General features: G+C 35.6%; 1 protein-coding gene across 7 annotated transcripts in view; it reads left to right on the top strand.

The window, feature by feature from the left end:
* The window catches only part of ATP2B4 (ATPase plasma membrane Ca2+ transporting 4), a 172,380-nt gene that overhangs the window by 117,606 nt on the left and 38,304 nt on the right, over nucleotides 1-16,470 (top strand). For 5 of the 7 annotated variants that reach the window (XM_039340472.1, XM_039340453.1, XM_039340424.1 and 2 more), the window contains 7 exons: nucleotides 6,040-6,297; nucleotides 7,626-7,751; nucleotides 8,442-8,567; nucleotides 11,458-11,493; nucleotides 13,574-13,735; nucleotides 14,236-14,450; nucleotides 16,221-16,463. In XM_039340472.1, coding sequence (XP_039196406.1) covers nucleotides 6,040-6,297; nucleotides 7,626-7,751; nucleotides 8,442-8,567; nucleotides 11,458-11,493; nucleotides 13,574-13,735; nucleotides 14,236-14,450; nucleotides 16,221-16,463 — 1,166 coding nt within the window. The remainder of the gene's footprint in view (nucleotides 1-6,039; nucleotides 6,298-7,625; nucleotides 7,752-8,441; nucleotides 8,568-11,457; nucleotides 11,494-13,573; nucleotides 13,736-14,235; nucleotides 14,451-16,220; nucleotides 16,464-16,470) is intronic. The other 2 variants (XM_039340462.1, XM_039340443.1) reach the window with 1 other exon arrangement.

Here is a 16,470-nt window from a genome sequence, read left to right on the forward strand (position 1 = left end):
CCCCTTTTTCTTCTTTTCTTTAGACTAGCTAAACCCAAGTCCTGCAACCGTTCTTCATATGTTTTAGTCTCGGGCCTTTGGTCATCTTAATTGCTCTTCTCTGAAAGTTTTCCAAAGTCTTAACATCTTTTTTGCAATATGATGACCAAAATTGCTTTGCAGTATTCCAGGTGTGGTCTCACTAGTGTAATATTAGCCTAAAGAGGAAAGGAAGGAACTTTGTCTAAATAGAGCTCCGATAATGCTCTTGTGCTTGGCAACTATCATTGCTCCTTGTTAGAAGACTTGTTTCAGTATTACAACTCCATTCCCACTACAGTTTTTTCCTGCCAAGAATAGCCTTCCCCATGCTGACACCATTCCAATGTGTTCAGATTACAATTCGCGAATCCTCAACATTGCCAAAGACTGGAAATTATAGGCTTTGTAGTTTCAGAATATCTACAGGATGCCAAGTTTTGGAAGACTGTTCTGAAGCACATATCCTGAAAACTATTTCTGCACAAGAAAACAGACACTTGAAATGAAACTAATTAACTTTTATTTACATAGATTTGGTAGATTATTAAATTAATTAATGCTCTTCTTACTATAGCTATGTTATTACAAATTCAAAGAATAAATTACAAGAGCTTATTTATTTATTTATGAGACTTATATACCGCTTTTAAATGCAAGCACTCTCTAAGCGGTGTACACCAGTAAGCAATGTATATATATATATATTTACATTGCCCCCAACAATCTGGGTCCTCATTTTACCTACCTCGGAAGGATGGAAGGCTGAGTCAACCTTGAGCCGGTGAGATTTGAACCGCTGACTGCTGAACACAGTCAGCTAATGATGTAATACCATCATTACCAAAGGCAGAACAGAAAGTTTTCTACATTCGAAATTAGATAGGCAGACATTCAGTAATTTAGGCTATTACTATAAATATGTTAGCTGTGTTTTTCAGTATTTCAGAGGTATAACTTATTTTAAAATATTCCATTCTCCATTCTGATAAGTTTTCAATGTTTATTCTGGTAATATGTATGAGGCACCTTAGTTTAACATTGCTTGAGGGGCCATTTTCTTACTCACTGATCACTTAAGATGAGATAAATTGTGTAAATTCATTTGATTAATTTAGTCCAACATCTTGCGATTAGAAATGGTTGAGCTGAAAGCTGGATATAATAGAAAAGGCAAGATTTAAAAGAAGAGCAATTTGTCAGTTTCTGTCCAATACTGACACAGAACTGTCACAGTAGCAGTTAATAGTTTCACTCCAAAAAGGTAGTCCTGTATTCTTTTTTTAAAAAAAATCTAGGCTAGTAGCTTTTACAACTTTGCTACAGCATTTATAGTTCTGTGGAATAGTTGTATTTTACGTAGAATTCATTTTTTATGAAGTCGTCTGATAATTCATTTCATGGAATTGTCCCCTGTTTTAATAGAATCTTTGGGAGCAATTCTGAATCTATTTAGCCTCATTTATGTTTCATGAGATCTGAATAAATTCAACTTTGCGATGATCTCTCCCCCCCCCCCACCTTTTTGGAAAGAAAGGGTTGTGGTATTATTCCTTCACTAGCAGACTACTAGGCATTTCCTTGCAATTGAAATTGTCCTTGTCTGCAGGTTTATTTGGTTTTGGTTCTCTTTTCTCAGGAACCATTCTTTTCTCTCTTTCTCTCTCTGGGGTTGAATAGTGGGCACAACACTGACTTTGATTAGCTACTTTTCTTTTGTTAGCTCCCATTTCTCATTTAGGAGTTTCTGATCTTTCTGCTTGCTTTTTTCTGTTGTGATGCACTGGCTACTTCAGCAACATGCAGTGACTCCAAAATCTGTTTCCAGAGTTCAGCATTCTATACTTATATTAAATAGCTCTTTGCATTGTGCGTTACTTTGCTCTCATTGCATTAAATTTCATTTGACATTTTGCTCCTGCCATTTAGTTTTTTTAAAGACCAAATCTGTTCAAACTTAGACTGTTATACTAAATGTTTCCAATATTTTTGCTTGTAACTTGAGAATTGCATTTCTTTTGCCAGATTAATTTCATAAATTGTGGCATGCCCTGAATACATTTTTAATTGGAATAGCAAGTCATTTTATCTGTAAAACAATTTGAATGGAAAAGCAGGTGACAAAATAGGCACCTCACTAGTTGTTCTTACTTTACAGTTGACTGCTGTAACTCTCACAGAAAGGAGAGTTAATTTGTATCTAACTCGCCCTCTTGAAATACTGTAAATCTAACTTGTTTACATATTCAGATTTGTTTGCATGTTTATAAATATTGTCAACATATGAAATGGTTTTGGGATACAGTACTCTCATCCCACAGATGAATACCAAAATTCCCTAGGCTATCCTACCTTATCACAAATAGATATTTTTTTTTTTGATGTGTGCCAGCCTGTAATAATTGCCAAGCTATTGCAATTTTCGATTGGTTTTTCTGATTGGCTGATTATGTGCCATCTAATTGATGACAATTCTTAGTGACCACATAGATAGACCTTCAGAATGATCCGTCCACAACTGAAACTTCAGATCTTCCAGTGAAGATCAATTGAATCCATCCACCTTACTGCTGGCCTTCTTCTCTTTCCTTCCTTTGATTTGTGTTTCTTTCATTTGATTTGTACTCCTTTCCCGGAAGGATTTGCATGCATTTCTTTTTCTTGGAATTATTTATTTCAGATAACTTGGTTCTCTCAAAAAAGATAATTTGACTTTTGATCTTCAGTATAGTTTTATAAAAAAATTTTATGGTTTATGTATAAAGTCATTCTGTACATAGAGTCTGTTAATTCTCCCTGAATCACTTCAGTTTTCACTTTTTTTTAATTGAAATAACTCTTTGTCTTCCAGTTGCATACACAGTTCTACAATCTTAAATACATAAACAGAGACAGAAATTAAATATTGTGGATTATTTTAGCTGATTTAGTTTACCTAAGTAAGTTATTATGTGATTTCATTTTTGAGACACTTTTTAAAGAAATTAGTATCTTATCTTTTTCTTTTGACATACTCTGTTTAGCTTATAGCTTTGTTTTTAAATATTGCTTATTGAAATGTTGATTTTGATAGAATTAAAACATTTTTGTCTGAATATAATTATTATTGAGCCATATATACAACAGTAATTTCTCAGCACAAGGAACTTAAACCCTTCCAAAATCAAACAGGTATGCTTAAAATTTAAACATGGCCTTGAATTAATTCTGAAAGAATAACTGTATTAGGCAGCAGGAATAAAAACAGAAACAAAACAAATTCCTTGGCATTAGGGAAAGGAAATTCTTATCTCTAACGGCTCTCTTATAAGACTTTAAGAAACACATAAATTACAATAATTCCAAATTGATTTTAGTCATCATTTCTATACTTAAATTGGGGATGTGTTGGAAAACATGGTGTGCTTCATTTTCTCTGCATTTTAAACTATTTGATGTAATTAATTTATTGCTAGAGAAGCTTAATAGATTTTTTTCTTAGAATAATTCTTCAGCACATTCCTGCTGTAAAAGCCAGCATTATGAGTATTTTATTTTATTTATAAATATATATGTATGTGTGTGTGTGTATGTATATGTATGTGTATATATGTGTGTGTGTGTATATATATATATATATATATATATACATGTGTGTGTGTGTGTGTATGATTTGTTTTCATAGATTTTTACGGGTGTAGGTATTATATAATTTGTTTTTGTAGATTTTTACGGGTATAGGTATGCAGGTCTTGGTGTATTCGGGTCTTTTCCTATGTAAGATTGAGAGTATCTTGGCGATGTTTCAGCGAGGTCCCACTCATCATCTTCAGGCTGGGGTCTTCGGCTTCGTGCTTGTGCGGGCAAAGTGTGATCGAAGCTGCCGTGTCTCTCTATATATATTGGTGGGGTGTGTGTGGAGTGCTGGCTTAGTTGCTGTAGGTGGATTGGTTGGCTGTGTATGAGTTATTGTTTGTGGATTGAGATCTCAGGATGTCATCACACAACCCATTACCCAGGTCGTTACAACACAAAAGACTAATGGGCACACAGCCAGCACCTCAACTACTCAGGATGTTACGAAACAGCCAAACAATCCACAAACAGTAACTCTTATATATATCTCCTTTAAAATGTGAATCCTGGGCATCATTTTAACTTAAGCTAATATATATATTCCTTACAGTACAGATGGTCTTCGTTATCCACAATTTCATTTCCTGCTGCTTCACGTATTCACAGTTGGTAAATGCACATCAAACTTTATCTGCAGTCAAGACTTTTGCAAAACTGATTTTAAATTTGTGATTCCCTTTGGAGGAAGTATTCTTTTGCAGATGTTATGGGTGTCAAAAATTGCAGTTAGGCTTTTCCACATGTACATTTTGGCTACACCACAAAGAAAAGAGCCGCCACTGATATACAGTATTCTCAAGAAGCTAGCAATCAGCATCAGGAATAAAATAATAAAGTAATGAAACAAATCACAATGCTACAAGTACAGCAGAGCCTCACAGTGGCAGAATCAGAGAGTAGGGTTTTTTTTTAGGTGCCTGGGAAAACAAAAGCTTTCCTTTTCTTGGCATCTAAAAGACAGATGACTTGGCTGTTGAGAGAACCTCCTCTTCCAAACATTGAACGCCTCAAGCAAGAAGGAGCATTTCCTCAGGATCCTCTAGAAAATTCAGGAAGCAGAGGACTGAGGAAAGGCCTCCTGAAAGGGACTCTGCATGTTGATAAGGTTTGTGGGAGAGCAAGTAGTTCCTTAACGCCAAACATTGGCCCTCCACTAAAGCAGGGAGAAGGACAGATGAGTTTTGTAAAGCTTAAAATATTCTTAAAATGTTATTAAAATATTCCAGGTGGTGGCAAAACAGACCAGCCTATATTACCAATTTTAGAACTAAGATGCTTTCTCTTTCTTTCAGTGTAATTTTAAAAAACCTTTCTTATACTTGCTCACTGCAACACTAGATTCTTCCAGTTGTGCCTTTTTTGGTCAAAGGGCTTACGACAATATCGTGACTTTGGGGTGATTCTGTTTTGCTTATTTCTGAACATCTTAAATTGAACCCAGAACCCACTGCTAACCAAGACATCTTACATAGTAGTGATCTTCAGCTACCCTGGACCAGAGTCACTTTCTTCCATGTAGGACTATATTTCTGGCTACCTAGCTTGTATTTTTTGAAGAAATATTCTTCCTTACCATGCTACATAGAACCATTCTCCATTCAGATGCCTGCTGTATGAAATGATCTCTTTTATTGAGATCAAATGGGTTCACAATGTGGACAAGAATTAAAAGCCTTATTTGTTCAAGTATATACATTTCATTATTAGTCACTTTATATTTTTTAATACAGTACTGTTTGGTTTTGAATTGTAATTATATTTATTGTATTGTATTGCTGGATTTTTGTTTTTGAATGATTCCATTTGAAAATTGCTTTGGGAGTAATTCTAAAAAAACAATCATTTCAGGGTCAGACAACCTCTGGAATGCAACAGTTTGACATTTTTAGGTTTCGTAGATACCCCTGAAGATGTTATTAACATACTTTGATACCTTTGATACTTCATGAGTGCTTATTATTTCAGTGAATTAATTCTCCTTTAATCATGAAGCTGATATAGATTGATAGGTAATTATTCTGTGATCATTGTCGCAGTAAAGCTTAGAATATATTTCTATGATTACCTTCAGTAGTTGAAGCCTATTATGCCCAGTGAAGTTTGTTCACAGATAAATATCTCTGGAATCTTTACAAAATTTGTATTCCTTTTTTCATTTTGAGTTTTGAATGCAATGTAAATTGCATTCAAAATAAATACACAAAATAAACAGTAAATAAACAAAAATGTTGCCTTTTTGTATTTAATGTTGTCTATAGAATTCATTATGGAATGTAACAAGCGTGAGTCTGTCTAAAACATTGATTCTGTGATTCATCAAGTAGTAAATGGTAGTGGGTCTTACACAGTATCAGTTCAATATAGGAGTATTCTAAACCATTCTTTTCCTCTTTTATCTGTTGGAAGTGTGTGGAGAAGCAAAGGGCAGTGCAGAAGATGAAGGCGAGGCTCAGGCTGGCTGGATTGAGGGAGCAGCCATCCTCTTCTCAGTTATTATTGTGGTATTGGTCACAGCCTTCAATGACTGGAGCAAAGAGAAACAATTCCGGGGTCTGCAGAGTCGCATTGAGCAGGAGCAGAAGTTTACTGTCATCCGTAAGGGACAAGTGATCCAAATTCCTGTAGCTGAGATTGTGGTTGGAGACATTGCTCAAATCAAATATGGTGAGTAACTATAAACTTTCCAGAATATTTTTCTCATGTATTGAAATTACAGTTATCACTGTCTGATTAAAACCAAAGGGACATACAAACATTAGGACATAGATGCTGCTTCTAGGTTTGTCAGTTATCATTCACAAACCATGTGAATTATCTTTGCCAATCATAGAAATAGCTCATGCTCATCCAAGGTCTTTGCTTCCTACTGGGAGAAGTATTATGATGACAGGGATGATGCTGTACAACATATGTGAGTCAAGATACCATGTATGTTATCTACATCAAGAAATTGCTGTGCTCCTATTTTCTTTCCTTCCTTCTGCACTCCTAAGCCCAGAAAGGCAGCTTCAGTCCTTATTTCCTCAATTTTCTGTTGCTGTTCTACACTTAACTAAAATGGGATGAGAAATTCAGCAGTGTAGTTCATCTGCAGCTTAATAAAAACACCATTATTCCAAGATGCAGCATGCTAACCTTCCAGCATAATCTTCTTTCAGGCAATATAAGAAGGGCTGAGTTTAATTGCCTGGAACAGGCACATGGGTTCAACATTAGGATGTAAAAATTATTTTTAAAAAACATTTTTTAATTTTTTTTAAAAAAAGGAATGGTTCACACGAACCAAAGTCAACCAGTAATACTCTTGGGCCTAGTGAATGTATGGTCTCTTGTGAAAAAAAGATTGGTTAGACGTCATATTGAAGAATTGGCACATAGGAAAGAATAAAAGCAGGAAAGCAGATGTACAAACTTTACACTTTGGAGTATCTTATAGAACTTGTTCAAATGAAACTTGTAGGGGAAAAAAATCAACATTGAATATGATTTTATTAATTACATGAATGTGTCCTGATGATTACCCTCTTTCAAAGCCTTCATAATATACTTGCTTATCTGCATTTCCTTATTTGCTTGTGGAATTGCAATTATGTCCCACGGCTGTGGGGTGGATGAATTGCCCTCAATTCCTAATGGAAGTTTTATGTGCAAAGGAAATAATGCTTAGCAGGAACACAGCCTGTGGAAACTCAATTTATCTCTTTTTCTCAGTGCAATTGGAATTAAACTTCATTTTTTTTCCCAAAGCAAACTAGTAGAGTACAGGCAGGAAAAATGTGTTCCTATTAAGCTGAGTTCAGCAAAATTGATGGTGTCTAATACATTCCATTTCCAGTAATGGCTGCATGCCCATCTTTGTCACCAGTTAAGTTTAAAAAAAAAAAAAAAAAAAAAAGTTACAGAAGTTAAGCTGCCTTTGGTTTGATAGATTTTTTTGAGCCTTGATTTGGTGGAGAAAACTTGGGTGACCTGTTGTTTCTCTGACTTTTTAGGGGACCTGTTGCCAGCAGATGGCATTTTGATCCAAGGAAATGATTTGAAAATTGATGAGAGCTCTCTGACTGGGGAATCTGACCAAGTGAAGAAATCTTTGGATAAAGACCCTATGTTGCTTTCTGGTTAGTGTCTCAGGTTGCAGGAAGTTGAATTTAATTTATAGTACAGGTCTCCGAGCCTTTTGGCATCTAGGTGCAAATATGCTGTTAATTACCCCTTATGAAAATGCCAGGAGTTGTGTAGTAAAGAAGCTGTTTTGTAATTCTCTACGATAAGCTAGAGAAGATTTTCCAGATGTTTATTTTCGGAAATATTCAACATTTATTCTGTTTTTCACAGGGGAACCACTTCATGCACAAGCTTCACTTATCTGGTCCATTCTTTTTGAATATGAAGCTGTAGTATAATGTATACTATACTGAATACTTGATTCTCTATAGCATCACTGAACTCCTACTTCTTCCTGGAGAAATAGCACAACAGAATTCAAGAATGCTTTAATAAAAAAATTAGTCTTATCCAATTCTTATGGACCAATGAGATTCAGCATTTCATACTTCTTTAAAAAATGAAAGTGATTCAGTGTATATCATTGTATATACTCTCTTGCATGTATATGTGCACTATGAATATTGAAGCTAGCACAAACAGGAACTTCGTGTATGCCCATACATTGATTCGAATAAGCCATCTAGAAATTGAATTTCATCTCCCAGATATATTCACATCTTTAGGTTATATTTTGAAATTAATTGTATAGTTTATCCAGTGCCTCTTTTTTTCCTTTCCCATGCTTCACCTGTTCTTATTAGGCACTCATGTAATGGAGGGCTCTGGTCGAATGGTGGTGACTGCTGTGGGTGTCAACTCACAGACTGGAATAATTTTTACTCTTCTGGGTGCCGGAGAAGGGGACGAGGAAAAAAAGGTCAAGAAAGGTAAGATTCATAAGCCATTCTTTATGTTGGTAGCATGAAGTTCCTTAGTGGACTGACATTGGAAGTTTTTGAGTTTTATAAGGAAAACAAAACCCTGAAGGTTCAAGCATCTTATTGTAAACTCAATATGTAATCAGTACAGTGCATGCCAGAGATTAGAGAGTCAACGATCATGCTGACAGATCAGCTGTAGCTCAGTAATGCCAAGAAATGGGGACAATAGAAGATTGCTATCTAAAAGCTACAGGTTTTCTCTTTTGAGTCATCATTTTCATCAAGCAAACATGAATTTTGAAAAAGGCAAGGGGGAATAACAGTTGTGTCAAGTACTTACGTACAGGGATTTCGACAACCTGCACTTTTCCAACCTGCCTCCTCCCCTCCCCCCAAATTCTTTCTTGTTAGCATTGAGTCTGCTTTCTATGACAAGTGAGCATATTCAGTTGACATAAGGTTGTTTACTTCTCTGCTACCATTTAAAGGTACTTTTTTTTGTATGTACTGGTTTTGTGAATCCTGTTGGTACATCTTTTACGCTGATATGTTTTTGTCTACCTACAAATAGGCACTTGGCAGAAACAGGGTTGCTCTTAATAGATAGCGAGGATGAACATCCGTGACCCTTCAAGTGTAACTTGCTCACTATGGACACACCAATGAACCATAGGTTTCCCATCCCAGAATAGAAATATTAAGACCATACATAAGGTCAATTGATTATGTAACCATTATCATATTATAGCTCTGCACATCAAGTTACTTGGGGTCAAACAGTGATATAGAGAACTATTGTTTTTCTCTCCTGCTTGGATGGACTTCCCTGAAGTTTCTGGTAACATGTTTTTGATGGTGTGTAAATCTTTAATAGAACTCTTTTTATGTACTTTCACTTTTAAAAATAAAGTTGATGTATCATGAGAATGATAAAATTTCCTACATACAAAAGATAAGTACACATTTCTCCAGGTTATTGTTTAAATTGGGTCTCTTGAAACTTTTACTTAAGAAGATGTATTTTGTGGAGACATTCTATTATTTTTTCCCTCAACCTACTAGCATTGATTTTGGCCAGTGTGGGGTGGTTTCCATGGCCCATGTGACTATATTTTTGCTAAAAGAGGAATCATTACTGCACCTCTACTTAATACAAACATATTCATATTTTGAGCAATCCCCTTAAATGTGTCGTTCATATTTCCATATTGTGAAATAAGCTCATGCTGAGTAACAATGACTGGAGATGGTAAATATGATCAGTGTATGTGTTTATTACAAAATAATTAATCTAAACCCAAACAATTTTAACAGCCTATACTGGACTACTTGGCCTCTGTTAATTCACAAAGCATTGTGCACAGTAGCTTTAGTTTCCAAATAAGGCTTTGAAGCTTTTTCACTTTCAACTGAAGACAAAGAAACCAGAACTTTGGTATGTGGTTTATAAAAACAGAAACCTGTGTGCTGGTCTGATTGGCTCATAACATAAGAGGCATCTGAGTTTTAATTTCATCTTGGCCAGCCAAGGATGTGCAAAAAATGACCTGCTGTTCACTTCTCCAACATCACCCCACTGAAACAGTGTTAAAGGACAGGACTTAATGAGGCCAAGATTGAGGAAGGATGGTGGTGCAGTTTTGCTAATAGCCAGATAAGGTCATTCTATCTATCCCTGTAAGTAGCAATTGCTTCTTCTTCCTATTTTTAGTTTAATGCACAAATGAGAGAAATGGAAAATATTTAGGCTGTAGCTGCTCCTTTATCTTTTCCTTTTGGGATGGGTGAAGATTCACAGCTGCCATCCAAGACTCTCTACCCTAGAGCTCAGCAGAAATAGGGGTAATATGTTATCCTTGAGGCCAAAGAATAAATCTGCAAGCAGAACATTCAGAACATTAATAATAAATGAGTATTTTCTTGAAGTCCCCTGCCTTTCCTTTTGATGTGGATTGAAATAGAGAATTCATCATGATAACAACAGGGAGCATGATGTTCAAGGGAGTAGATCCCTATCTTTCTATTCCCCTTCTCCACATGGCTCCACAAAGCTAGGTATATCTTACTCCTATCAGATTCCGGGAACTATATGAGTATATAGATGTTCTACTGTTAAGCTTTTTAAATCATTAGCTAACTGATGTTCTACACTTTCAAAAAAAAAAAAAAAACAGCTGATGCTATGTGGTAGAAGGGGTACTTCTTCTATGCTTAAACTAGCACCATTTTCTGACTTTAGGGTTTTAATAGTGCATGAACTTATATGGCTATGGCATACACAAATAATTGTTACCTACTTTTGGCAGTCCTGTCCTGTATTCATCCTCTATAGTAGTTTTATGGGTATTTTAAACTCGTATTTTAAAAGATTATTTTTTCCCCTGAGGAAAACCTCTAGTGAAGTATTTTATTTTGTATTTGTCATCTGCTCTTCAATGAAAGCTAAGTCACTTCAGCCTGGTGGTAGAAAAAAAACATGTAGTCCCCACACTGTTGAAAAGGTTTAACTTAGAGGAGTTCAGCGTAAGAACTAATCCTTAATATTTAGTGCTAATAGCCCAGTCATAATACAATATATTCTGTCACTTTGATCAGCAAATATTCCATGGATTCAAACTGGTTGTTCCTATACTTGCTTGTTTTCAGTAGAGTGAGCACAAGAATTGAAAAGAGGGGATTCATAATGACAATTAGTTGGAGAAATATTGAATTCTCTGGGCTTTTTGCATTTGTCAGTCCAGATGGCAGTTCTGTCAAGTATAGCTTACATCTCCATGTCTGGCAGCGAGCCCATAAGAGCACTGAGTTCCCACATAAAGGTGCCCTCACCATCAGGGACATCAGTGTCAAGAATCATGCGCTCAGTGCTGCACCCTTTCTCTCTTTGTCTAAACAGGTAAAAAAACCGGAGCCCCTGAAAATCGCAACAAAGGTAACCAGCCTCTCCATCCTTTGAACCAGCACCACACTAACTACTGAGCATTCCTCCTTCCTTCTTCCCATGAGTCTGTGCTCTTTGTCGCTATGGCGGGAATCTCGCCTTGTTGTTCTGGAAGAGAGTGTCATGATTACCACAATGCTAACCACCCACCACTCTTTTTTCTGTCCATTGTATAGCCATTCTTGCTTGGGAGAATTCCATATCTAGTACCACACAAACTTCATCTAGTTGAGTGCTGAATTTTTGAGCTGATGCTCTGAGGTGTATGTCTTGATATCTGCATGCATACCTCACAAACTTTAAAACAAAACACAAAAGTAAAGCTTTATGGAAATCTCTTAGTTAAATATGCATGAAAGACTATTTGATATGAAGTGAGTTCCTATACAATTGGAATAATTACTTATTTCCCAAGATGATGTTGATCGGTTTTTCTATCTCCAGTCCCAAAACTGATATTATTTTTTTTAAAAAAATCAGACCTTTGTGGTGGGTCCAGCATATGTGTTCATTGCACTCTGTTCTTCTCATGGGCTTTTGAATCAAAGTGAGTGTTTATTTTCTGATATGTATCACCCCCTGTTCTTTCCAGGCTATGGTGAAGAAGCCCATTTCTGTACCTGTCTGTTCTCCTTCTTGCACTTTGCCTTTCTCTTTTTCTTCCTTTTCTCCACAGTTTTGAGTTTTCCCTCCTTCTAATCTTGAAATCTTGGATTATTTTGGCATTGATTCTCCTCTTCCTTGCCCTTTCCCATCATGTCCATAAATCCTAACTGTGCAAATCAGTTATTAAGTAGTCCTGCCCATATTTTTCTGAACCCACATGACTTTGGGAATTGATGGCATTTTGCCTTTGTTTATCGATGAGAAATTTATATTTCAGTCTGTGCATAATATAATTCTCAGTGCATACAAATACCCAAATGAGCAATTAATAATTAAAAGAAGAAGTGCATAATATAAAAACCTACAACATTTGATTTTAGTTTTTTTTAAGCTCTTATTAATTCTGGGGATTTGGGGATTGAATCTCTGATTTTGGTAGGTAAATAAATTGCTGCAGTTATGCTGATATGCACTAGTTGAGGATCTGCCAACTGTATTTTTGGAGATTCTAAAGATATTAAGAATGGAGTGACAGAGCTTAGAAGAGATGGGTGAAAGGGAGGTTGAATGGACTAACTGATTCATTTTTCATTGACTGATCCAGTCCTAACCTCTTTATAATTAACCTTCCTCTCCTGTTACTCCTCCCATCTTCAAGATATGATACCTACATAAGTTTGAATACAGTAGTTTTAAAAAATATGGCATGAGGAATCTGATCAGAGAATAATCTTTATAGCTTTTGGAATTCATTTCTAGAATGTACTTTTGAAATCAGAACTTTGAGAAAAAAATTATTATACTTATTTACTTTACTTTTTTTGTTTTAAAAAAAAGACATCTCCCCCTCTTTTAAGAGTGGAGAAATTTGGATAGCCTATTCTTTTGCATTAATTTCTCAAACCATAAGCCATCATAAAGACTAGACAAGTGCTCTTTTTCACTTTCTCATCTATGTAGGCAGATGTACTAAATGAGCTTGGTTGGTTATGGTTGCCTCTCAAGGCTACAATAGTGGCTTCATTCAATAACAAAATCCTAGGTTTAGCCATGCCATCAGAATTTCGAACATTGTAGCTGCAAAAAGATTAATTAGGTTTTTCACTTTTACTATCTCAGTGAGATGAGTACTGATGAATGCCTTGCACAGGGATTTGAGGTAGTCAGCAAGCTAGTCCCCAAAACCTTCTTATCAAAGCTGCCCTTCCTTCCAGATATAGAAAAGTTAATTGAGGGGAGATTTTCACAAGCTGCTTCAGCCACCAGTTCCACAGGAATGTGGAGCAGAACTGCCTGATTTTCTAGGTTTCCAAATTACCAAGTTCCCGTGAGTGCTGTTGGGGTTCCCATGCGCTGGGATTCTTTCTCTCTTACTCTCTGCCATTTTTCTTGTTCTTTCTGTTGCATCAAGTGTTTTACAACTGTTCTTCTCATGCATTGCATATTTGTTTCATCCTGGATTCAGCCAAAACTCAGGATGGAGTGGCCCTGGAGATCCAACCACTGAAAAGCCAAGAAGGGGTGGAGAATGAGGAGAAGGAGAAGAAAAAGGTGAAGGTCCCAAAGAAGGAGAAATCAGTGTTGCAGGGAAAGCTAACCCGCTTGGCAGTTCAGATTGGAAAAGCAGGTGAGTACTTCAAACGGCTTAGCGATTGTCTGCTAAAAGTAGACTCAGATGATACGATATGATAAGATTCTAGAAAACCAGAAATTATGAATCAGTAAAATTTGCAATCTCAGTTCAAATACTACAGAACTTAGATTCTGCTCAGTTTTTCAGAATTGTTCCAACCAATGTTTCTCTAGTGTATTTCTTACTGCATATGAATCAGACTCAGCTTTAGTTCATCTGGCACAACTCTCCAGGGCCCCTGATGAAAATGTTTTCTAGTTTTGTTGCCTGCCAACCTTCTCAGGTAATATATTAAGCTTAGAATATCTATATGAATGGCATGAACCGTGGTAAAGTATGTACACAAAATTGATATTTCCAACGATATCCGGAAGACTAGAAGCTTCCTGCATTAATAAAATAGATCTGCTGCCTTGCTTCCAGTTATATCCATAATGCAGTCAATCCTGTAATCTGCTGGAAATAGTCACAATATTTTTTCTCTTCCTCCTCAGGATTGATTATGTCAGCAATCACAGTTATTATTTTGGTGCTATATTTTGTGATTGATACTTTTGGGATTCAAGGAAAATCATGGCTGGCTGAATGTACCCCCATTTATATCCAGTACTTTGTCAAGTTCTTCATTATTGGTGTCACTGTGCTAGTAGTAGCTGTTCCTGAAGGCTTGCCCCTGGCTGTCACTATTTCTTTGGCCTACTCTGTGAAGGTGAGAATATGGACTCTACAGGAAATTCTAAATTCTTGGATGTAGATATGAAAGGAAGATTGGATGGGCTAAGATGCACTATTAAATTACTGTGCTTTTGTTTTTACTGTGAAAAGGCTGTGAGAAGGTTTGAGTGTGAAAAGGCTGTGAGAAGGATGCAATGGAATACATTTGTGTTCCTTTGTAAATTTCTTCTGTCCTGTTTCTTCATTAAGATGTATTTTTTTTAAAGTACATTTGTATCTTTCTGAGCAGATGGCAACAACTGCCCCTAATATCTTGGTTTGAAAACTAAGCAGGTTGGGCTTGTCTAGAATAAGAATCTGGCTAATGTCTTAATTGTTAAGAGCAATATAGAGATAACCTATAAGCAGTGATGGGATTCAAATAGGTGAACAACCGGTTCTCTGTGTGGATGCTGCTTCCAGAAGTCCATTCTGGGCCTGGACAACAAAAAATTAGCTACCGGTTCTGTCAAAGTGGTGCGAAATGGCTGAATCCCACCACTGCATATAAGAGAGTGACATGGAAAATCTTCCTATATTAGATTTACAAAAGAGCTTTGTGAAAGCTTGCATGAGTTTTGTGAGAAGGGAAAGAAAAAAGAAAAAGAAATCAAGTTTTACAATATTATCTGAAGAGATTAACAGTCCAGATTGTTAAACGTAAAACAAATGAATATATAGCTGATTTATTGATCAAGTTTAAGATTGATTGGTTGTTATCTCTGGTAATTCTTAATGGATTTTTGATGACCATGACTTAAATGATGATGTTTTTAAGGATTTTTTACAGGTAAGATATGGGATATAGTTTGGATATGGAAGAAGAGATTATTTGTCGTATTTTAAGAGAAAATGATAAGTTATTAAAATTGTTTGTACTTGTGATAAAGAGGGAAGAAATTCTTTATATATTTCTTTTCTTTTTCTTTACTTTTTTCTTATTTTTTTTCTTCTTTTTCTATTTTTTTTCCTGCATCTACTTTTTTCATTTTTTAAGTTTGAAGATTTTACTGTTATAGTTGTTATTTTTAATAAAATTACTATTAAAAAATTTAAAACATAGAATTTGGATAGGGGAATTCCAGGTCTATAGATAAGACTCAGAAGTTAAAAGGTTGAAAAACATTTCTATAGTGTTATTGAGAACATGTGATTGTGTATGTCATCAGTAGACAAACTCAACTTGATAATGGATTTAAATTTTTACCTATATATTTGAACGTTTTCTCACAAAATGAGGCATTATGAATGTGATTTTATGAAGTGGATTTTAAAATATGTGATTTTTAAAAATTGAAAAAGCAAAAATGTGCAAAGGAATTCTCAAAAATTAAATTTATAATGTATCCTAAGTAGACATCCCTTTAGTTCTATAACTAGATGGATTTTGAAAAACACTGTTAAAGTGTTAACATTAACAGCAGCTATACTAACCCTGATAGTTAGTGCAAATGTTACATCTACTTCCTTCACTCACTGAATCTACTGCCCTTTCTAGATACAAAGATTTAGAAACAGATATTTGTATCCATATATCCTTCTGTTTGTTAATTTTACCATGTTATACAATAGGAGGTGGGAAATTTCTAGGTACATTGTTGAAAGCTGTGATTATGGGTTGTTTTGATTTTTTTAAAAAAATCTATTTTATTAATTCCTCCTTTTCTGATCAGTGCATCTTCATGCTAATTTAATTACCAATCTTCTCTGTGTCATTGAGTAGCTGTAAACTGTTTCAGTATTTTTTTATGTTTTGCTAATGCAGAAAATGATGAAAGATAACAATCTGGTTCGGCATCTGGATGCTTGTGAGACAATGGGAAATGCCACTGCTATTTGCTCAGATAAGACTGGGACTCTCACAATGAATCGGATGACTGTGGTGCAAGCTTATGTGGGAGACACCCACTATCGACAGATTCCTGACCCAGAAGCTATTCTGCCCAAGGTCCTGGACCTTATTGTCAATGGTGTTTCAATAAATTCAGCCTATACTTCTAAAATCTTGGTAAGTT

Source organism: Crotalus tigris, unplaced genomic scaffold, assembly GCF_016545835.1.
Source record: "Crotalus tigris isolate CLP2741 ecotype Arizona unplaced genomic scaffold, ASM1654583v1 scf7180000017550.10884619, whole genome shotgun sequence".
NCBI classification, from domain to species: domain Eukaryota; kingdom Metazoa; phylum Chordata; class Lepidosauria; order Squamata; family Viperidae; genus Crotalus; species Crotalus tigris.